The sequence below is a fragment of the Aquarana catesbeiana genome, linkage group LG01 (genome assembly GCF_042186555.1).
Source record: "Aquarana catesbeiana isolate 2022-GZ linkage group LG01, ASM4218655v1, whole genome shotgun sequence".
Taxonomy (NCBI): Eukaryota; Metazoa; Chordata; class Amphibia; order Anura; family Ranidae; genus Aquarana; species Aquarana catesbeiana.
Window position 1 is genome coordinate 59,962,159 of NC_133324.1, and position 21,322 is coordinate 59,983,480.

Genomic DNA, 21,322 nt, shown 5'->3' on the forward strand with positions numbered 1-21,322 from the left:
CACAGACACACGCCTCCAGCTCTGCAGCTATGGCCTTCTTATGACTCACCCCCCCCCCCCCCTCCCTTTCTGGCAAACTCTCACAAGAGAGAGAGAGCTGTGCATGATGTCATAAGCCTAGGCTAATGACCAGACAAGAAACAGGAAGTGGGCTGTATAAAGTATTTACTAGCAGAAAATAAATGTTTTACTATCAAAAGTTAAAACAACAAGGGCAGAGGATTTAATAGATGGAAAGTTAAAAATAATGACTGAGGGTCCGCTTTAAGTGACAGGTTTTGTTATTCTTGATCATCTTCAGCAGAAATGTGTTGACATTTACCTATGTTTTACAAATGTAAGTTTCCATGTTAGGACCTGTTCACACTAGAATGCAGTGTTGGAAAACCACGTTCCCGTGCTTGTGATCTGCTGTGGGGTCAGTTCAAAGTTAATGACACCCCAAATGCAGGTCGCACAGTGCGTTTTGCCCGCACCAGATTGAATGGTACAAAAGTACTTTGCAATGCGGTTGCTGTGCAATTTAAAAAAGTAGTGGATGCCTTACTATTGGTGTGGTGCGATTTCAGCCCTTTCACAATGAAGCGTTCCTGGGTAATTAAAATGCAGTTCCTAGTGTGAATGGGCCTTTAGTGTTCCACTACGGTAAGCTACAGGGTGTCCCAAAAATCTCCATATATAGGAAGAATGAGCAAACTCATATTTTATATTATATTTTTAACAGAATTGTTGGGCCTGTTTTTTGCTTGTCGCAAATCTTGCTGCCAACATTTATTTAAACATTCTACAGTATTACATAATGTCTCTCTTAATTGATGATGGAGAGTTTCCATCCCATTTTCAACAGCACCTCATTATGATCTCAGCGTACGGCAATGGTCGAATCAACAGTTTCCACATTCATGGATTGGTTGTTGTAGCCCTGTGGAATGAATGGCCTGCGAGATCCCCTGGTCTTTTCCCACTCGACTTTTACTTGTGGGGCCACTTAAAAGCCAGGGAAAGGATTAGAAACCTTAATCCATTTAAAGGAACGCACCCAAAATGCAATTACTTGCATAACAACTGATATCTTGGAACGTGTTCGCCATGGGTGTGGGAGAAGACTTTGTGTAGAGAGAGGTGGTCAAGATGTAGATAATATTTTGTAATGAATATTTTTAAATAAAGGTACATTTAGTTACAGTTTCCCGATGTATGGTGACTTTTTGGACACCTTATGTAACTGAAATTGTGTGACCTTTACTAAAGCCAAAAGAACAATTCAGTACTGTCTGTGATACTATTTTTTACATCCACTTTTTCAGACTTTTCTTGACAAGCTAAGACAAAGAGAGGGAGCTATAGACTGAAGGGGGGGGGAGGTTTAATATCCATCACAGAGGTGAGCATGGTCGTAAAACTGTTGGATAATGATTTAGAAAACCTTTATCTACGGTTAGTCAGTTTTATCTTTTGTGTCAAAAATTATCATTCTTCAAAAGTTTTTCCTTTCCTGAGTAGTTTTCAAGTTCCCTTTTTAAGAACTAAAACATTCATGTGGTCTGGTTGTAAGAAATTATCACCCACAGGTGTGCAGAAATCATCTTCATTATGCTCCATGATAGTATGTCTATAGAAATTCATCCTTTTTTGTAACTGCTGTCCTGTTTTTACCAACATGAGATTCTTTGCTACGTTTTTTTTTTTTTTTTTTTTTTTTGCATTGGATGGGGTAGACCACAATACTGGGGATACAGGTGTATGATCCTGTGATATTGAAGGGCACCATTTGTATGCGTGACACTTTAAGATTTAGATTGATTTGGATGTGCAGTTTGCAGCATTTTTTGTTGCAGGGTTTGGTTCCTTTATTTTCTAAGTTCAGAATAAATTTTTCTTGTTGATTAGTTTGTCTGAGGTTGGGTGGTTGCCTGAAAGCCAGTATTGGGGGTAAATGGAATATTTTTTATGCAGCATACACACGAGTGGACTTTTTCGACCGGGCTGGTCCAACAGACAATCCGATTGAGTGTGGGCTTCTTTGGACCTTCAGCGGACTTTTCCAGTCGAAAATCTGACGGACTTTAGATTTGAAACATGCTTCAAATCTTCCCAACGGACTCGAGTCCGGTCCAAAAATCCACTCGTCTGTATGCTAGTCCACGCTAGGGCAGCTATTGGCTACTGGCTATCAACTTCCTTATTTTAGTCCGGTCGTAAGTCATCACGTATGAATCCGTCGGACTTTGGTGTGATCGTGTGTAGGCAAGTCCGTTCGTTCAGAAGTCCGTCGGAAGTCTGTCAAAAGTCTGCCGAAAGTCCGCCACAATGGCCGTCGGACTTTTGTTGCCGAAAAGTCCGCTTTTGTGTACGCGGCCTTACAGAGTTTCATCCTCTTATGATGGTTTATAAATCTTTGATTTATCTTTCTTCTCTTGTGCTGGATTATATGTGGTTACTAGAGTTATAGTTACATAGTTACATAGTAGGTGAGGTCGAAAAAGTCCAAGTCCAACCTATGTGTGTGATTATATATCAGTATTACATTGTATATCCCTGTACGTTGCGGTCGTTCAGGTGCTTATCTAATAGTTTCATGAAATTATAGATGCTCCCCGCAGAGACCACCGCCTGTGGAAAGGAATTCCATATCCCTGCCGCTCTTACAGTAAAGAACCCTCTACGTAGTTTAAGGTTAAACCTCTTTTCTTCTAATTTTAATGAGTGGCCTCGAGTCTTGTCAAACTCTCTTCCACAAAAAAGTTTTATCCCTGTTGTGGGGTCACCAGTACGGTATATAAGTTACGTATAAGTATACAAGTTACATGGTCATTTTTTTTTTCCTCTTTATTTGAGAAGATTTTCTCTTTTGGATTTTCAAGGCTGTTTTTCTACTTGCATTGATGGTTTTGCCGTTGTAACCCTATTTATGGAAGAAGTCTGCTAGTATTCTGAGGTGTTTATCTCTGTCTCCTGGGTCTGAGCATATACTGTGGTATCTTATGGACTGGCTGTGTATGATTGCCTGTTTGGTGTTTTGGGGGTGGAAGCTGGAACTGTGAAAATAGTTGCATCTGTAAGTGGGTTTCCTGTGTATTGAGGTATGCAGCTTATCATCTCTGATGTATACTGTGGTTTTTAGAAAGTTGACGTATGTTTTGAATTGTACGTTTTTAGTTTGATGGGTGTAAAGTTTTGGTCAATGAGTTAAATTTTTTGATTCTATTCACCACCTGTCCATATGATAAATATGTTGTCGATATAGCGATGTATCTGTATGGCTTTTGTGGTTTGCTGTTCAGGAAGTTGTCCTCCAGGTCAGCCATGAATAGTTTTGCATATTGGGGTGCCTATTTGCTTCCCATAGCAGTACTGTTACACTGAAGATAGATGTCATTATTAAAAGTGTTGTATTTAACCACTTCAATACTGGACACTTTCACCCCCTTCCTTCCCAGACCAATTTTCAGCTTTCAGCGCTCTCACACTTTGAGAATTGCGCGGTCATGCAACACTGTACCCAGATTAAATTTTTATAGTTTTTTTTTTAACTCAAATAGAGCTTTCTTTTGGTGGGATTTGATCACCACTGTTTTTTTTTTTTTTTTATTCTTTAGGCTAACAGTGTTAATTTTAGTTTTAGGATTAAAATGGTATTTTAGTTTTAGTCTCATTTTAGTCTTCTGCAATTGTTTTAGTCGTATTTAGTCAACTAAATCTCCAGTACATTTCAGTAATTGGAATTTCGTTTTAGTCAGTCTTTTGACTAAAATGGCATTTTAGTTTTAGTCTCATATTGACTAGTTTTTAGTTTTAGTCGAATAAAATAGTATTCATTTAGTCGACTAAAATGTTTGTCATTTTAGTTGACTAACACTGTACGCTACAAATAGAAAAGGAATGAAAACATTTTTTTTTTTAAATGAATTTTTCTTAGTTTCTGTTATAAAATTTAGCAAATAAGTAATTTTTCTTCATAAATTTTGACCAAAAATTATACTGCTACATTTCTTTAGTAAAAAAAAACCCAAATCAGTGGTGTATATTTTGTCTGTTTGAAAGTTCGAGTCCACAAGCTATGGTAGCAATGACAAATGTTGATCGCCCACCAGCGGTGATGGGGGACTGACAGATGTTTTGTGCACTGTGACAGATGTGTTTGGGACACTGACGTGTATGGGGACAGGGGTGACAGTGGTGATTGGTGTACTGTTTTTGGGGGAATCTGTGACCGTATAAAATCATCCTTACACAGAGAACTGTCACAGGGCTGCAGATTCCAACCCCCACCACTGAGCTCAGCGGGGAGAACTGTCACAGAGACACGCATCATTGTTTATATTGTGACGGCTGTGATTGGATACAGCTGTCACGTGATCGGGAGGGCCGACCACAACGCCCATATCCAGATCCCTGCTCAGCTGGATCCTGTGATCGCAAAGCTCACGGGATTAAGCCGCAGCGTGACTCGGGGCCGCGCTGGGAGCACTCGTTCTGAGGAGATTCCTGAACATCCACTCAGAATGAGGAAAGGACCACCCTTCCGTTTATATAAGTGGCCGGGTGGGAAGTGATTAAAGAATGAATTCAATGAACTGTGTAACATCCTCAGTGCTGTATTTGTGGTTGGAAGATAAAAATCTGTGACATGCAGCAATCCCATCCTTGTGAGCAATGTTACTGTAGAGACTCTACATCCATAGTGATTAGAAGTGTGGTGGTAATTGCCGTATATTCTTCTTGTTCAGGAAATCAGTGGTATCTTGCAGAAAACTAGCGGTATTCCTGACCAACGGTTTTAACCCTTTTTCTTCAAGGCCTGTGATTTGTTCAGTAAATATGTTCATACCTGTTATGATACTCTGCCTGGATTACCTGGCTTGTGGATCATTGGCAGAATTTAGAAGTCCCCAATTTCTGGATTATCTGGAATCACACTGATCAGTTCTTTATGTAAGTGGGTTGTTTGTGTTTTAATGAGACCTTTTTTATTGTTTTACTCTAAAGCCAGCTCTGCCCAGACGTCACTGGAGGGTGTTTGGAGAGCATAAACCAGTTCCCTAGTCAACTGAAGGAGTAGACCCTTTATTGCACAGCAGAATGTGCTCAGAGTCAGGAGTTTGCAGACGGCTTTGCTGCAAATGGGATTTTTTTTCATATGCTGCTGAGACAAGGACAGCTATACATATAGCTGTACTCTGGAAGTGCAGTTATACTTTAAATCTGAAAACAACTAAGAATATTGTTCAGTTTGAGACCATTTTTTTTTTTTTTTTTTTGTGAATGTCCCCAATTAATGTTAATAAATTGTATTACGCTGTGTCCCTGGCCGTGTCTTCAGCTTTTCTGGTGTGTAACAAAAAAAAATCAGTCAAAGGGGGAGAAGGGGTGGGGTAAGAGTAGAAAGGATTGGTGATCATGTAACCAATGGCACACACTCTATGACTTAAGGGCCATACACATGGAATGAATATCAGATGGCATTGGCCAGTTCAAAAGAAACGTGTGTACGGCAGCCGATCTGTCAAAGCTGCGTGACCGAAAAAGGTCTGTAAATCGGCACCCGGATGTTGTCATGAATGTATGATGTAGTGATGAATGAATGTTGTCTTATAGAAGTGGGATGAGGAGTGATAATTATTGTTATTGAGGCAAGAGTCCGCTAGCTGGTATGGAATGCAAAATTCCTCTATCCATAAAGTGAATTATTCCTGCAGAAACTTGGTTCATCCAGAGAGATACCTTTTTTTGGGTTACATAATAATCCATAACAGCCCACAAAGTACTTGCAACAGGTGACCATGGCCAAGAGGCATTATCTTATGTCACCCAGAAGATCAAATGGGCCTACTAAAACTGGCTAATCAGATTGCTTGACCCTATTACTGAATGGCTGGGTGGTCAGGTTGTGTTTGGCAGTTATCACAGGAGAAACTGGGTTCTCTGAAGTGATCTGATCATTGCATGAATATTCCAAATCCTTGTCTGTACCTCTGTTGGCTGTTCTGAGGTCTAAAAAAAATGCATCTATCATTATGTTAGACCGTGTCGGAAGATCAATATTGCGTTTAAGATCTTTTTCCCATTTAGCAACATATGTTGGTATATATGTATCTGATTTAGTGATCAGTTGAGAATAGATCATTGAAATGTGGCTCTTGGCGTGAGTCCTTTAGACAGATTCGTTCAAATTGGGAGAGGGTGTTTATGGTATCATTAGTGTTGAGGAGAGGAGCATAAAAATTTTTGATTTGAAGGTAACAGAATGTTTCGGATTGGGGGAGCCCAAAGGATTCTCACAGTTCTGGGAAAGGACGTGTTGATGTTGTTGAAATTATGTCATATAGACAAATGCCAACTTTAGACCAGGCTTTAAAAGTCCTGGGAGATATCCAAGCTGGATAAAAGGCCGGGTTTTTATGAAAAAGAGAGAAGCGGGTTATATGGAGATTGTAGACCTTGTGAGGTTTTTTGTCTATCCCAAATAGAGTGTTTAGTAATTGAATTTTTTTTAAAGTCCTACAATCTATAGGACGCAACCATAGGATATTATTAATAGGAAGAGGATCACAATCCATTGCTTCAATTATTACTCACAAAGGAATCTCTATAGTAGAGTGATATTTCGATAATTGTGCCAATTGTCTGGAAATCCCAAGCCGGCCATTGATTTAGGGAGGTATAAAGTCTTCCTAGGTAATTGAGTTCTTTGCCATGAGGTGCCATGTTGAGCTTCCAGTGACCAGTATGAGAGAGTGAGAGCGATAACACCAAATTTAACACACCTGCTCCCCATTCACAACTGAGACCTAGTAACACTAACGAGTCACATGACACCAGAGAGAGAGAAAATGGCTAATGGGGGCCAATTTGGACATTTTCACTTAGGGGTGTACTCCCTTTTGTTGCCAGCGGTTTAGACATTAATGGCTGTGTGTTGAGTTATTTTGAGGGGGCAGCAAATTTAAACTGTTATACAAGCTGTACACTCACTACTTTACATTGTAGCAAAGTGTCATTTCTTCAGTGTTGTCACATGAAAAGATAGAATAAAATATTTACAAAAATGTGAGGGGTGTACTCACTCTTGCGAGATAATGCGTGTGTGTATATATGTGTGTATGTATGTGTATGTAATATAAACATGTTATACTTGCCTGCTCTGTGCAGTGGTTTTGTACAGAGCAGCCACGATCCTCCTGTTCTGGGCTCCCCCGCCACCAGTCCTAGTTCCTTCACCCCCATCTGAGTCCCCCTATATCAAACCACTTGCTATAGGGGCTCTCGTGTGGGCTCGCTCCCCGAGCCAGCTCTGTGTCCATAGAGGCACACAGGGGTTTATTTACTAAAGGCAAATCCACTTTGCACTACAAGTGCGCTTAGAAGTGCAGTCACTGTAGATCTGAGGGGGACATGCAAGGAAAATGAACAGCATTTTTGCTTGTACATGATTGGATGATAAAATCAGTAGAGCTTCCCCCTCATTTCAGATCTTCCCCTCAGATTTACAGCAAGTGCACTTGTAGTGCAGAGTGGATTTGCCTTTAGTAAATCAACCCCACAGTGTAGCTCAGCCCTGCCCTGCTCCCCTCACCACAGACTGTAATTGACAGCTGCAGGATCCAATGTCTCCTGCTGCTGTTTCTGAGTCTGAGGAGAGAGAGTGAGGGCAGCACTACTGCTTTTGGGCAGTGCTCGATCCACATCATGCTTGAGTATGTATTTAAGGGGGGTGAGAGGAGAGTGGCACATTTTAAGTTTTTTTTTAACCTTAATGCAGGGAATCCAAGTAGGTAAAAAAAATAAAAAACTTTTAAAGGGGTTGTAAACCCTCGGTTTTTCACTTGAATGCATTCAGGTGCAAAACCTTCTGTAGTGCAGCAAGCCCCCCTTTTACTAACCTGAACCCGATTGTTTCAGCGATGGGGACTAGCACAGCAGCTCCAGCTGCTGTCTCAGGTCCTCATTGGATAGATTGATAGCAGCAGAAACCATTGGCTCCTGCTGCAGTCAATCAAATCCAGTGACACGGGGGGGCGGGGCTGAGTACTGCTGTCTGTGTCAATGGACGCAGCAGCAGGACTCCGGAGCGCGCCCCCCCATGGAATGCAGCTCTCCGTGGGGGCACTCGAGAAGAGGAAGAGCCAGGAGCGCCGCTTGGGACCCCAGAAGAGGATCGGGGCTACTCTGTGCAAAACTCCTGCACGGAGGAGGTAAGTGTAACATGTTTGTTATTTTTAAGAAAAAAAAAAAGAACCTTTACAACCCCTTTAACATTTACAACCACTTTAAGCAAAGCTTGGTCCACCTCTCTGTCCCCAGTATGTGATTGGACAGTGAAGGAGTAGCAACACTCATAAGGTTATTTAACTGGATACTAACATTTTATAGGTAGAGTTGATCCAGGGAATATCCGATTACCTCTTGGGGGATCAGGAAGGATTTTTTTTCACCTGCTGGAACAAATTGGATTATGCTTTGCTGGGGTTTTTGATTTACTGTGGGTATAGTGTATAATTTCTTTTTTTTTTTTTTTTTTTCCCTTTTATTGGTTGAACTGGATAGGTTAGTGTCTTTTTTCAACCAGACTAACTATGTAACTGTCATCTCCCTGCTCTCTCCTCCTGTCTGCCTGTTTTTTCAGGACATTTGCATGCATGACACCTGATTGGCTCTCCCTCTCGCTTGGCTATCCCTTCCTCTTACCGTCTGTACAGAGGAAGAGGCCGACATCTTATCGGGTTCAAGTTTGTACACTAGTTCTTTTTAATGTATTTCTATCTGGTGGGAGTTGAACTTTTATCTCAAAATAGATGGCGGTCTTTCATTTCGTTGCAACAGTTTCTAGTTTGACTTATTATAATTATCGCCAGTCTTTTCAGTACCAAGCATTATCACTCTGTCTTTGTATATCTATAATTTTCCTCAAATCTGCAGATTTTGGAGACTGGAATGCTATAGCACTGACCTTAAACCCTACTAAAATACAGGCACCTTATCGGCGTTATCAACCCCAAACTATTTAACGTCATGGTGGTATCTGGTGTGCTGAGACATATTTTGAGCATTCATTAGACAACACATCCTTGTTTTATTTTCTGAATTTATTCAAACCTGCTTCAAAATGGGTGTTTGCTCTTCCCTGTCATATTTAGCAGGGAACTCTTGCTGGAACAGATGACCAGACCTGGAAATTCAAGCACAGACTTCTTACTACAAAGGACCTTGAGAGATATGCGAGGGGATGCTGATAAGTATTAAGCCTTACCCAGAAAAAATTAAGCTAGAAAGCTGTAATTGCCACACTATTCTACATAGTCCCCCAGGAAGTCAATGCACTTGCGACATCTGTCCTGCAGCTTAAGTCCCTGCAAATAAAATTCTTCCGACTGCTGATGTAACCACTCATTTAAAGCATTAGTTGCCTCCGGAACACTCCCAAATCGTTGTTCCTTTAGGTGTTTTTTGAGATTGGGGAACAGATGGTGAGAAGCCAGGTCCGGGCGAAGAGGGTGGATGGGGCATCGCTTGTAAGCCTGAGGAGTTCAGTTTTGTCACTGTTTCACCTGCAGTGTGTGACGAGGCATGGTTCTCATTTTTTTGTTTGCTTGTGAAAAGTTTTGGGCTTCTCAAAAGCTTTCTCATTTCTAATTCGCTGTGGATAATGGCATCAACTCTCAAGTGATATTCCCAGATATGTAGCAATACTTTTGGCTGATGTTCGGTGGTCCTCCATGAACATGTCATGGATGGCTTTCACATTTGCAGGCACAGAGACAAAAACAGGCCTTCCACTGAGTTTCTCACTTTCGACACCAAAATGGTCATTTGACAACCCAACGTTTAACTGTTGCATATCAAGGTCCACTGTCACCCATAGTTTGCGACATTTCATCATGGATCTGCTTTGCACCTTTCCCTTGGAGAAACAGGAACTTGATTATGGCCCGATGCTCTTCCACATTGTTTTTTTTCTGGAGGGGCTGCCATGTTCACTTTGGGCCCGAAAAAGAAAGAGAAGTTAAAATCATAGGTAGTTGATTAGACAAATTGGCAAGTACACCCTGCAATTTACAGCTTCCTAGCTCAATTTATTTCTGGTTAAGGCTCAATACTTATCAGCATCCCCTCATATGAAACAAATAGGTGACGTAACTCTCCAGCCTCTACCAAAAAGAACTATCAGTTTTGGTGAACTGACCTTTTAGTGTAGAAAATGTTGATGGAACCGTACATGGGAAATGCCATTAGACCTGTGAGTAAACATTCTGAGGCACATAGATCCATTCATACCAGCTAACCGGCTCACACAGATATACTGCGGCAGAATGGCTCTCCTGGGCGAAATTCCGTGTGTGGGTATATAATGGCTTTGCCCAGGAGAGCCATCAGAGGGCGCGCAAGCGGGGTACTCAATGCACAAGGCCGGTGGGCGCAATAGCCGCCAGCCATGTGCGATCGCATGCTCGAGAGCCAGCACAGGGATTTGTGTGCTGTCAGAGAAGAGAAGACAGATCGTGTGTTTCTACAAAGTAGGGACAGCGATCTGTCATCTCTCCTAGTTAGTCCCATCCCCACACAGTTATTACACAATGAGGGAACATACAGTTAACAATTTGATCGCCCCCTAGTGTTAACCCCTTCCCCGCCAGTGACATTTATACAGTAATCAGTGCATTTTTATAGCACTGATCGCTCTATAAATGTCAATGGTCCCAAAAATGTGTCAAAAGTCTCCGATCTGTATGTCCCAATACTGCTAAAAATTGCAGAATACCTCCATTACTAGTAAAAAAAAAAAAAAAAAAAATGCCATAAATCTTTCCCATAGTTTGTAGACGCTATAACGTTTGTGCAATCCAATCAATAAACGCTTATTGTGATATTTCATTTTTTTTTTTTTTTTTTTTTTACAAAAAATATGTAGAGGAATACATATTGGCCTAAACTGATGAAGAATTTTTTTTTTTGATTGGGAGGTATTTATTATAGTAAAAAATAAAAAAAATACATTTTTTTTCAAAATTGTCACACTTTTTTTGTTTATAGCACAAAAAATAAAAACCGCAGAGGTGATCAAATACCACCAGAAGAAAGCTCTATTTGTGGGGAAAAAAGGACCCCAATTTTGTTTGGGTACAGCATTGCACGACCGCGCATTTGTCAGTTAAAGCGACAGTGCCAAATTGTAAAAAGTGCTCTGGTCAGGAAGGGGGTAAAATATTCCCGGGCTGAAGTGGTTAAAGGGGTCCATGCATCTAATTCAGCTAAGTTGCAGATGCAGAACTGCATTTGAGAACACTCACTAGACACGTTACTAATTGACCATCATCCTTGATGTTGCATTAGCGGACAAGTCCTGCTTGATGGTGAGGCTGTCTCCAGTTTTCAAGGGCAGGGAAAATGGTAAGACATAATGAGAAGCTGTACACAGACATTAGGGGTAAAATCATTGCTTTCAATGCATCCTGTTTTACAGTTGGAAATTTCCTGAAGACCCTTTAACCACTTCTTGACACCTTTCAGTTGGAAGCTGTGTAAATGTACCCCTGTAATTTTAGACTGCTCACATATTGATCTAAACCCATTTGTGAGTAGTGTACCCTTCAGACCATTAAGCCATCTAGACTCGCAGCTGTTTGTTACTGTGTACAAGAGACCACCGTATAGACAACCAACTAATGGTCCACTAGAAGTACCATCTTATCTTGTAAACAAATGCCTTTTATGACCAATCCTAGACATTACATCAGAATAAATTCCTAGGATGGCTTATGCATTGTTTATGTAGCCTTGCCCTGCCCTAGAATACATCTGGCTTGCTGTCCTCAAAAAATTGCTGTTTCTGTGCAGTCGACCTCCCGTGAAGTTGCAGTTCAGAGTTTGCTGTCTCAGTCGTTGGCAAATTTTTTTCTCCGGCAGATGCAGCCCAGCATTGCCACATCATAACCATTTACCGCTTGTAGCTATCTCGAGTGTTTCGCTGAGTGTTCTCATGTCTTTCATTTTGTTCATCTTAAAGCCCTAAGATGCTGCCCAAATGCCCAGCACCTGCTATGGCTTCTGGAAATGAACCTAAGCACCAGAAGAAGTTTAAAATACACATTTTTTTGACCACATCCAAAATTTGCGACTGCACAATTTGCGGGTGCTCTACGAACGTAACCCACAAGAATTTGGGGGTCGACTGTATTCTCTTCTTATCAGCAGGGGGAGCAAATTGCCTTAAGATGGTAGGAAACCACTGGGTTTTTTTTTTAACCTGTTAGATAAAGCCATAGTGTGCTAGTATGCATCGCATACTAGCACATTATGTGAAGCTTACCTGAAAACGAATCCCTCCAGCGATGCACTGTCACCACTGGAGGCTGCTTCCATCTTCACCCCTCTTCCTTCCAGGTCCGCGGACTCTGGCTGCGTGATTGTCTGGAGTTGTGATGACGTCGCTCCCACCCATGGGCTGGGGAGCCGCTGTTTATGGCACAGGAATCTGAAGGAACGCCCCAGGTGGATCCTAATGTCCCTCATCCTTCCAGCCCATCTCTACTTTCAAAAGTGACTCCATTTAAAAATAAAATTAAAAAAATAGGCTACTCCAATCTTTTATTAGGTTTTCTATGTAGCCCAGCCTTGGGGGAGCAAGCCCGGGTCTATCTAGCCAGTTCTGCCAAATGTTTTCAAATTTCTGCGGTGAATTTCATCGTTGCCATGTCAGCTTTTTATGTATCAAATTGGATTTCACCTGTTCTATCCACAAGTGTCTCATGAGTTGGGGAGGGGACATCCAATAACGTGCAACCAGGCTGCGCACTATGTATACAAGTCTGCTATGAGTATAAACGGCTGAAAGACTTCTGAGGTTGTGTTATCTCCATCCAATATCTGGTTAATTTTCGACATCTCCATAGCATGGGTGTTGAATCTCCCTGCTCTCTGGTACATTTGGGACATAATGGGGAGTTTATAGACAGTCTACTGACTGGAATGGTACCAGCTGATTGGAGAAAAGCCAATGTAGCACCAATATTTAAAAAGGGCCCAAAATACTTCCCTGGGAATTACAGACCAGTTAGCTTAACATTAATAGTATGTAAACTCTTGGAGGGGATGATAAGGGACTATATACAAGATTTTAGTAATGAGAACGGTATCATTAGTAGCAATCAGCATGGATTCATGAAGAATCATTCTTGCCAAACCAATCTATTAACCTTCTATGAGGAGGTGAGTTGCCATCTAGATAAAAAAAGGCCCGTAGACGTGGTGTATCTGGATTTTGCAAAAGCATTTGACACAGTTCCCCATAAACATTTACTGTACAAAATAAGGTCCGTTGGCATGGACCATAGGGTGAGTACATGGATTGAAAACTAGCTACAAGGGCGAGTTCAGAGGGTGGTGATAAATGGGGAGTACTCAGAATGGTCAGGGGTGGGTAGTGGGGTTCCCCAGGGTTCTGTGCTGGGACCAATCCTATTTAATTTGTTCATAAACGACCTGGAGGATGGGATAAACAGTTCAATCTCTGTATTTGCAGATGATGCTAAGCAGGGCAATAACTTCTCCGCAGGATGTGGAAACCTTGCAAAAAGATCCGAACAAATTAATGGGGTGGGCAACTACATGGCAAATGAGGTTTAATGTAGAAAAATGTAAAATAATGCATTTGGGTGGCAAAAATATGAATGCAATCTATACACTGGGGGGAGAACCTCTGGGGGAATCTAGGATGGAAAAGGACCTGGGGGTCCTAGTAGATGATAGGCTCAGCAATGGCATGCAATGCCAAGCTGCTGCTAACAAAGCAAACAGAATATTGGCTTGCATTAAAAAGGGGATCAACTCCAGGGATAAAACGATAATTTTCCCGCTCTACAAGACTCTGGTCCGGCCACACCTGGAATATGCTGTCCAGTTCTGGGCACCAGTCCTCAGGAAGGATGTACTGGAAATGGAGCGAGTACAAAGAAGGGCAACAAAGCTAATAAATGGTCTGGAGGATATTAGTTATGAGGAAAGGTTGCGAGCACTGAACTTATTCTCTCTGGAGAAGAGACGCTTGAGAGGGGATATGATTTCAATATACAAATGCCGTACTGGTGACCCCACTATAGAAATTAAACTTTTTCGCAGAAGAGAGTTTAACAAGACTCGTGGCCACTCATTAAAATTAGAAGAAAAGAGGTTTAACCTTAAACTACGTAGAGGGTTCTTTACTGTAAGATTGGCAAGGATGTGGAATTCCCTTCCACAGGCGGTGATCTTATCAGGGAGCATCGACAGCTTCAAGAAACTATTAGATAAGCACCTGAATGACCGCAACATACAGGGATATACAATGTAATACTGACACATAATCACACACACAGGTTGGACTTTTGTCTTTTTTCAACCTCACCTACTATGTAACTATGCTTACCCCATTGATGTAGTTGTAACAGGGCCCTAAACACCGGATGTAGGATACATACAGTAGATTAGCCATTACAATGACTCTTATTTTTTTTTTTTTTCTTTTTTAGTTGGTGAATGGTTATCTGCTTCTGAGCTGGCCGAGATTCGATCCATCTATGGGCAGGCTGATTGTACCCAAGTTGATTCATCGATTGACTTGGATACAACCAGAGTGTCAGGTTTCTAGCATGCGATTATTGGCTGAGGCTATAGCCGTTAGTAATAATCGCTGTGTTCTGCCAACAGAAAATGCTCCCTGCGCCCTCTCCCGCCGGAGAATGCAGTGCTCAGCGGGGAGGGATTCCACCATCAACACTGATTGTGGTTACAGAGAAAGAAAAGAAAATCACACCATCTATGGCCTGCCTTATTCTATCCAAAAAAAAAAGAAAAGAAATTGACTAGATTTACTCTACCTTTAACAAACTCCAAAAAAAGATATCTTTAGAGGCTTTTTACATGATCACTGTATGAGGAAAATTTACAAAAGGAGCAATAAGCTAACTGTAAATGCCTCAAACTAACTACACACTTCTGTAATACCTTTCCCTGCAACTGTAGAGGCGCTTTCACACTAGGGCAGGGGGGCGCCAGCAGTAAAGCGCTGCCATTTTTAGCTGCATTTTACCGTCGTTTTAGCTGCACCTTTTGGCCACTAGAGAAGTGCTTTTATCCCCCGCTAGTGGCTGATGAAGGGGTTAATAGCGCCCGCAAAGCGCCGCTGCGATTTGCAGGCACTTCGGCGGGGCTGCCCATTGATTTCAATGGACAGGGGCGCTCTAGGAGCGGTGTATACACCGCTCCTAAAGTTCCCCAAAGATGCCACTTGCAGGACTTTTTTTAATGTCCCACAAGTGCACCGCTCCAGTGTGAAAGCTTGGGCTTTCACACTGGAGTGACAGGAGAGGCGATTTGCAGATGCTATTTTTAGCGCTAAAACGCCTGTAAAGCGCCTCAGTGTGAAAGTAGCCTAAGTCTGCAAGTTTCTTTACTTGTAGTCTGCCAGTTTCTTTACTTGTGTTGAGCTTCCAGAATCTCTGTACTGCAATTGAAATAATTTAACCATTGTCTCTGGTTAAAATATTTAGTCTCGGTGTCCTTTTTCTCTCTGCAGGTCATCTGGATCCAGGATTGCCTTCATGTGATAAATTACCCCCTAGTGAGACACAGAATAACGAGGATGAAATAAACATTGCTTCTTCGGGCAGCGAGGTGGAGATAGTCGGGGTTCAAGAAAATGCAAGGTATGTCGGTGATTGGGAATCTTTTGGTTTGCAAAGGCCTGGAAAAAAAAGGAAACATTGGGGGGAGGGGAACTTTTTTTCAAAGCCATTTTTGTTTTGTGTTTCTCTGGAAAAAACGTGTGGATTATGTGTTTACATTGATAAATAAAATATCTGACGTGGTATTCAAAATATAACATGAAGACCTTTTAATAAAAGATTTGAGACTTTACATAAAGTCTTAAATTATTGCAAGTTCTTTCAGCTGACGACAAGCAAATCCTGGAATACAGTTCAAGTAACACTGTACTTCTCAATGCAGTTCTCAAACAGGAGAAATATGTATTTCTGCCACTAGGGGGCACTTCAGGTAAACGGCTCTGTTCAGTTTGCTTGTGGGCTACATGTTGTACCTCCTACAGTTGGGTAATTGTTGGGATACAGTAGATGATAGTTTCTGTCCTCTCAGGTCTTCATTGACAGGTAAGAGGGTAAATTTATCCGACAAATTATTTTATCTTTTTTACCTTTTAAATGGTGCCTATTCATGTTCTCCACCATCATAGGATAACCTTTAAGCTATAGTCTTGTCAGTAAATTGTTTACTTTCCTCCTTTCAGAAAAATTAGCAATATACTGTGTGCTTCTGGATCAGTAGTGTCAATAACCAAAAATGCATATTGTGCACTACTTGTGTGCTGGAAAGATATCACATGGGTCTGCAGATTCTTACACGATTCAAGGGAGATCCTTCTTTCCTTTTGGATACAAGAGGGATCTCCACTTGAAATGGGTAAGCATCTGCGGACCCATGGGAAATCTTCCTGGCACACAAGAAGTGCATGTACAATGGCTGTCTTGTTTGGATATTGTTAGGAGTAAAGGAGTATACTTTAAAGTATATCTACACCAAAACTTTTTTTTTTTTAAAGCTTTGGATAGAGTAAAGAATGATTTTCTCCTCACTCAGTTTCTCCCTCTTAAGAATGATAGCTTACCCTTCCTGTCTTATAGACACAACAGGAAGTGAGAGGAAATGTTTCCAAAATAAGGGATATCCCCTCCTAGACAGTTGTCACAAAACCAGTGTTCCATTGTAAGATTTTTCCTTTTATTTTTCCTTTTCTTCCTACTCTGGTCCACCACAAGGTAAATCTTGTGTGTCTTAAGCAAGCTATTGTAATATTTGCTTTTTGTAATAATGGTCACTAAGACTTTTCTAAACTGCCCCAACAACGAACACAGGTTCAGTCCTATCGTTGCCTTGGGGTTCTTTTAGGCCATGGTAAGTTCACATTATGCACATGTCATTATGCAATATCTGCGAAATATATATTAGTTGATTTATCTTTCTCTTTCTTCCTGCAAGGTTTGTCCACCCCCGGGGCGGAGTTATACAGAGAGTATCATCATGGAAGCATGCAGCTGGCTCCCAGTATAACAGCTCCCACCAAACACCATCATGGACAGGGGTGACTCCCCAGCAGAACTGGACTGCCCCTTCAGAAGTAGTTGACCTTACTCTGGACGAAGATTCAAGGCGCAAATATTTACTGTAAAGCCGGGCCCTCCCTGTTTTTGTCCCCATTTCCCCTCTACCTCCGGCACAATCCTTCCATTGAGGTTACACATGCTCTCTTCCAGGAGTCCGGGAATTTTTAGGGTTTGATGACCCATGCATTAACAAGCACATTAGTAATTTTATTTTATTTTTTATTTTTTTTCACCTAAGCAGCTGGCCAAATCCAATTTTAGATTACTGCCCTCCCCTACCCTCTCTGAATTGCAATACTTGTCCAGAATCATCAAGGTATAAAGCACCTTTCAGTTTTTCCCTTATTGCTAATTTAAATGCTTTGTTAAAAAAAAAAAATAATATATGCATAAGTATTTATACTGTATGATTAGAAATAAACATTGATAAGGATGCTTCCTCGGCACATCAAGCAAACTCAACCCCCTTGTTTGCTATAGGAGTTTAGTTCAGGGATATATCTATGTATCAAGGTAGCCATTTTTTGACTGATTATGCCACCTTTAATCCTCTGCTGTCAGGAGGAAGGACAGCCAAAATCGGGGGACAAAATGGCTGCTGCTGTTATGTGCAGGAGGTGACGTGTAATGGGACTTTGTCATAACGTTTGGTTAACGCAGAAATTTACTCACCTTCAGTCCAGCGATGTGACGTCCTGGAGCTCCCCGCCGGCCACTGACATCTTTGGACGGCCACCTTCCGGGTCTCCTTTGCCGGCCGCTGTCAATGGCCTGGGCCAAGATGACGCCACTCCGCTGAGTTCCGTCAGCTTTGGCATTGCCGAATTTGTACAATGAGTTGTGTGTGCGTAGTTCACTGTACAGGGGTGGACAGGCAGGTAAGTCATTTTAATGCAGAAGAGACAAAGCATGACAAATCCTGCCTGTTCGCCCATTTTTATTTTTTAGCATAAAGTTCCACTTAAAGCTTTGAGGCAAGCAGTCATTACCTGATTTTGTCTTTCACATACTGTCTTCTCTGACACTGAGGCTGAACCAGTACATGGTGTTACAGCCCCAGATCTAGCATGAGGCAGTTGAGTCAGTAATTGGCTGCTTTCATCAGAGTCCAGTAACAAGTTTCTGGGCCTTTGAGTCAATTCAAAGGTGATTCCCTTTACAAATGAGGAGGAACTCTGCTTTTGACCCATAATTTCAGTGTCACAGAAAGGTCCCCCCCCCCTATCAGGTTTTTGTAAGCCACAATAGGAATCTCATTCAGCTGTCTTGAGGTTGTGTGGTCCTGTCTTCAAGTCTGTCACCGATCTTGGTCTTCTGGTCCAAGAGTCGGCTGCAGGCAGTCTGAAATTCAGCAGGTGGGGTCAAATTTTGATTGATCTGGACATACAGTGCCTTAAAGTGGTTGTAAACCTCAGACATGAAATATGAGCAAAGCATATCTTTCTATAGTGTGTACTTGTCTCAATTAAGAGCACTAAGTGTCATTTCTGTCTGCTGCCTCATTCCTCTATGTAGAGAAGAGACTGCTGCAGATACAGATTAAACTTATGCAGGAGGATTTGTTTCATCTGTTTATCACCTGAGGCCAGTCACTTTACTGAGTATATGTAAAGGTTTACAACCACTTTAATTGAACTAGCTGTTAAGAGGACAGTAGGAGCAGTCCCTTGTGTGACTGCACAAACTACCCTACCTTTTTGTTACCAAAGCAGGTAACTGTTAGCATTGGAAACTGCCTGCACCGTAGATGCGACCTTTTTTTTGTCAGATTAGGCCTTAAAGCAGAACTTCAAGAATATATAAAGCAGTTACTCCACTAACCTGTTATGCATTCATTAATAAATGATGAACTGCATTAAACAGAACTAGTATAGGTAAATAATTTTGTATCAGATTTCTGTAGTCCTGAGCACAGCAAACCAAGGAGAAGGAGGGCCAGCACTGCACACCTTTCGAGAATTCATGTTCCCAGTCTTTGCACTCTTAACAGGTTGAACATGCTTGCAGGAGGGGAGAGCAGAGGGGTGTATCCTCCTCTGTGCGTGCTTTCTCTATCGTTGTCCAATCCCGCATTGTGGAAGAAGAGGTCTCTTTAATGCCTTTGGGGAAGGGGATATAATAACTATCATAGAACCCTGTTATATCTGCTGTGATATCAGTTTTAATTCATAGTTGCACTGTAGCTGAAGATTGCTATAGACTTTGGAAGATACGAGTGTGCAGGAAAAGCCATATTGCTGCTAGAATCTTGGCAGCATCCCACTTTAAAGGCTGAAATCACTTTATGGGCATTTGAAGGCCCCCCTTCACACTATGGACAGGCAGTAGTGCCAATTGTCTTCACTGTTACATAACGGCCTTTATTTAGTTACGTGGTGCAAAAAGCAGAATGACAGATTAATTTTGATTGAAGGGTTACAGAACATTTACGGTTTGCATCATTTAATAAAGACCCAAGTCTTGTATCCGAAGAAACAAAGACAAAGTTGGCTTTTCTGTTGTCCAAGTTCCATTCTCTTGTACTCTCTCAACTGTCATACTTCAAAGTATTTTAAAAGGCGAGTCCCTTTTAAAGATAATGCACTGCTTGGAGGACTCAAATTACCTCTTTAAGAGGCAACTCTTGTTTTGAAGGCAGTGAAAAGTAGTGGTCATTTTACATACTCTGTCTCTTAGTGTTGGTGGGCTTGGAGTTAGAAAGGTCGTTGGGCTTCCTCATCTTGGTGGCCTCAGTTTAGGTGGTGATGCCTTGTTTTAGAAGATTATCTGAGCATGGGGGGCAGAGAATAAAAGGACAAGCTGGTCTTTATAGCCATAAGTGACCCTAAGGCTCAGTTCACACTGCTGCGACCTGAAAGTGCGACTTCAGCGTGATTTTGAAGCAACTTCAGGGAATGCCTGTGTAATCTTCCTGTAATGTCAGATCTAAGTCACATCAAATAAGATAAGGATCTGACTTCAAGGTGACTTCTATTAGTCTATGGGCACAAGTTGGATAGAGGTCACCTTGAAGTACAGGAACTTTTTCTAAAGTCGGAGCGACTTCAGTAGTGCTAATTAAGACAGCTCTTTTTGACTAATGTGGGATTTCACATGTCACACGACTTGGGGTCTCAAGTCAGATCCTAAGTCGTGGAAGTGTGAACCGAGCCTTGGTTAAACTATAATTCTCTCCCTGTACTCTGCTGGTTTTCTTGAACAGCCAGGTGGCCAAGACCAGAAACTGCTTTTGTGTGGCCCATCCTAGCATACGGTTTTGTAGGTGATGCATACCTTTTAGAACAGACATGTTGAACTCTGATAGAATAGAATCACCATCATAAAAAGCCAGGCTTCCCTAATTAGAAAACTGTAATATTTGTGGATTAGAATGCCAGGAATCTAGTATACTAAAAAATACCATATTTGCCGGCGTATAAGGCGACTGGACGTATAAGACGACCCCCTATTTTTCCAGTGGAAACTTAGGTTTTGGGCTATACTTGCCGTATAAGACTACCCCCACACTTCTGAGGCAACACCATTTAAAAAAAAAACATTAGAAACATTAAAAAAACACAAAGCAAAAATGCCAGCTACTCATCCGCCATGCTGTGATATGTCATACAGTAAATAAAACATTAATAACAGACAGAGATCTCTTGAATGCCACACCTCTGCAAAGTGGAATTTTCACTAACCAAACCTATGCCACTTTTGGGTTACATTCTATGGGAATTGTCCACCAAAATGCATTTAATAAATGTATTAAAGTTCACTAGTAATACAACCACCCCCTGTCCTATGTCCCAGATTCACCTGTTCCTCTTGGCTGCCTGGGACCTCAAAGGCAAACAGCAGGATGTATAGTAGGGGGAGATCAGTGAATGGATTTACCCTGTGACGTATGGTGAGCAATGTATTCTTTTAATGAATACAAAGCCTGCTTGGATTGGCAGAGGCTGTAGCATCATCAGCCAGTGCCTCTCTCTCTCTCTCAAAGCCAATCTGAGCAGGCTACTGTATATAGCAGAGGTTGTTACTTCAATCCGAGCAGGCTCTGTATTCATTAATAGAATACATCGCTCGCCGGGATTGGCTCAGCGGCGATTACTGTATGTGGCTGAAGCCACATACAGTATTACCGGGCATCCAGGGGGCTGACATCCATGGGGCAGCATTCTATACCC

At 41.7% G+C, this 21,322-nt stretch overlaps 1 protein-coding gene across 2 annotated transcripts in view; it reads left to right on the plus strand.

Moving 5' to 3' along the window:
• ARK2N (arkadia (RNF111) N-terminal like PKA signaling regulator 2N) overlaps positions 1–21,040 on the plus strand; it is a 139,521-nt gene extending 118,481 nt beyond the window's left edge. For both annotated transcript variants that reach the window (XM_073619114.1, XM_073619144.1), the window contains 2 exons: positions 15,551–15,680; positions 17,029–21,040. In XM_073619114.1, the coding sequence (XP_073475215.1) occupies positions 15,551–15,680; positions 17,029–17,218 (320 nt within the window). In that variant the 3' untranslated portion in view covers positions 17,219–21,040. The remainder of the gene's footprint in view (positions 1–15,550; positions 15,681–17,028) is intronic.
• Positions 21,041–21,322: the final 282 nt, after the last annotated feature.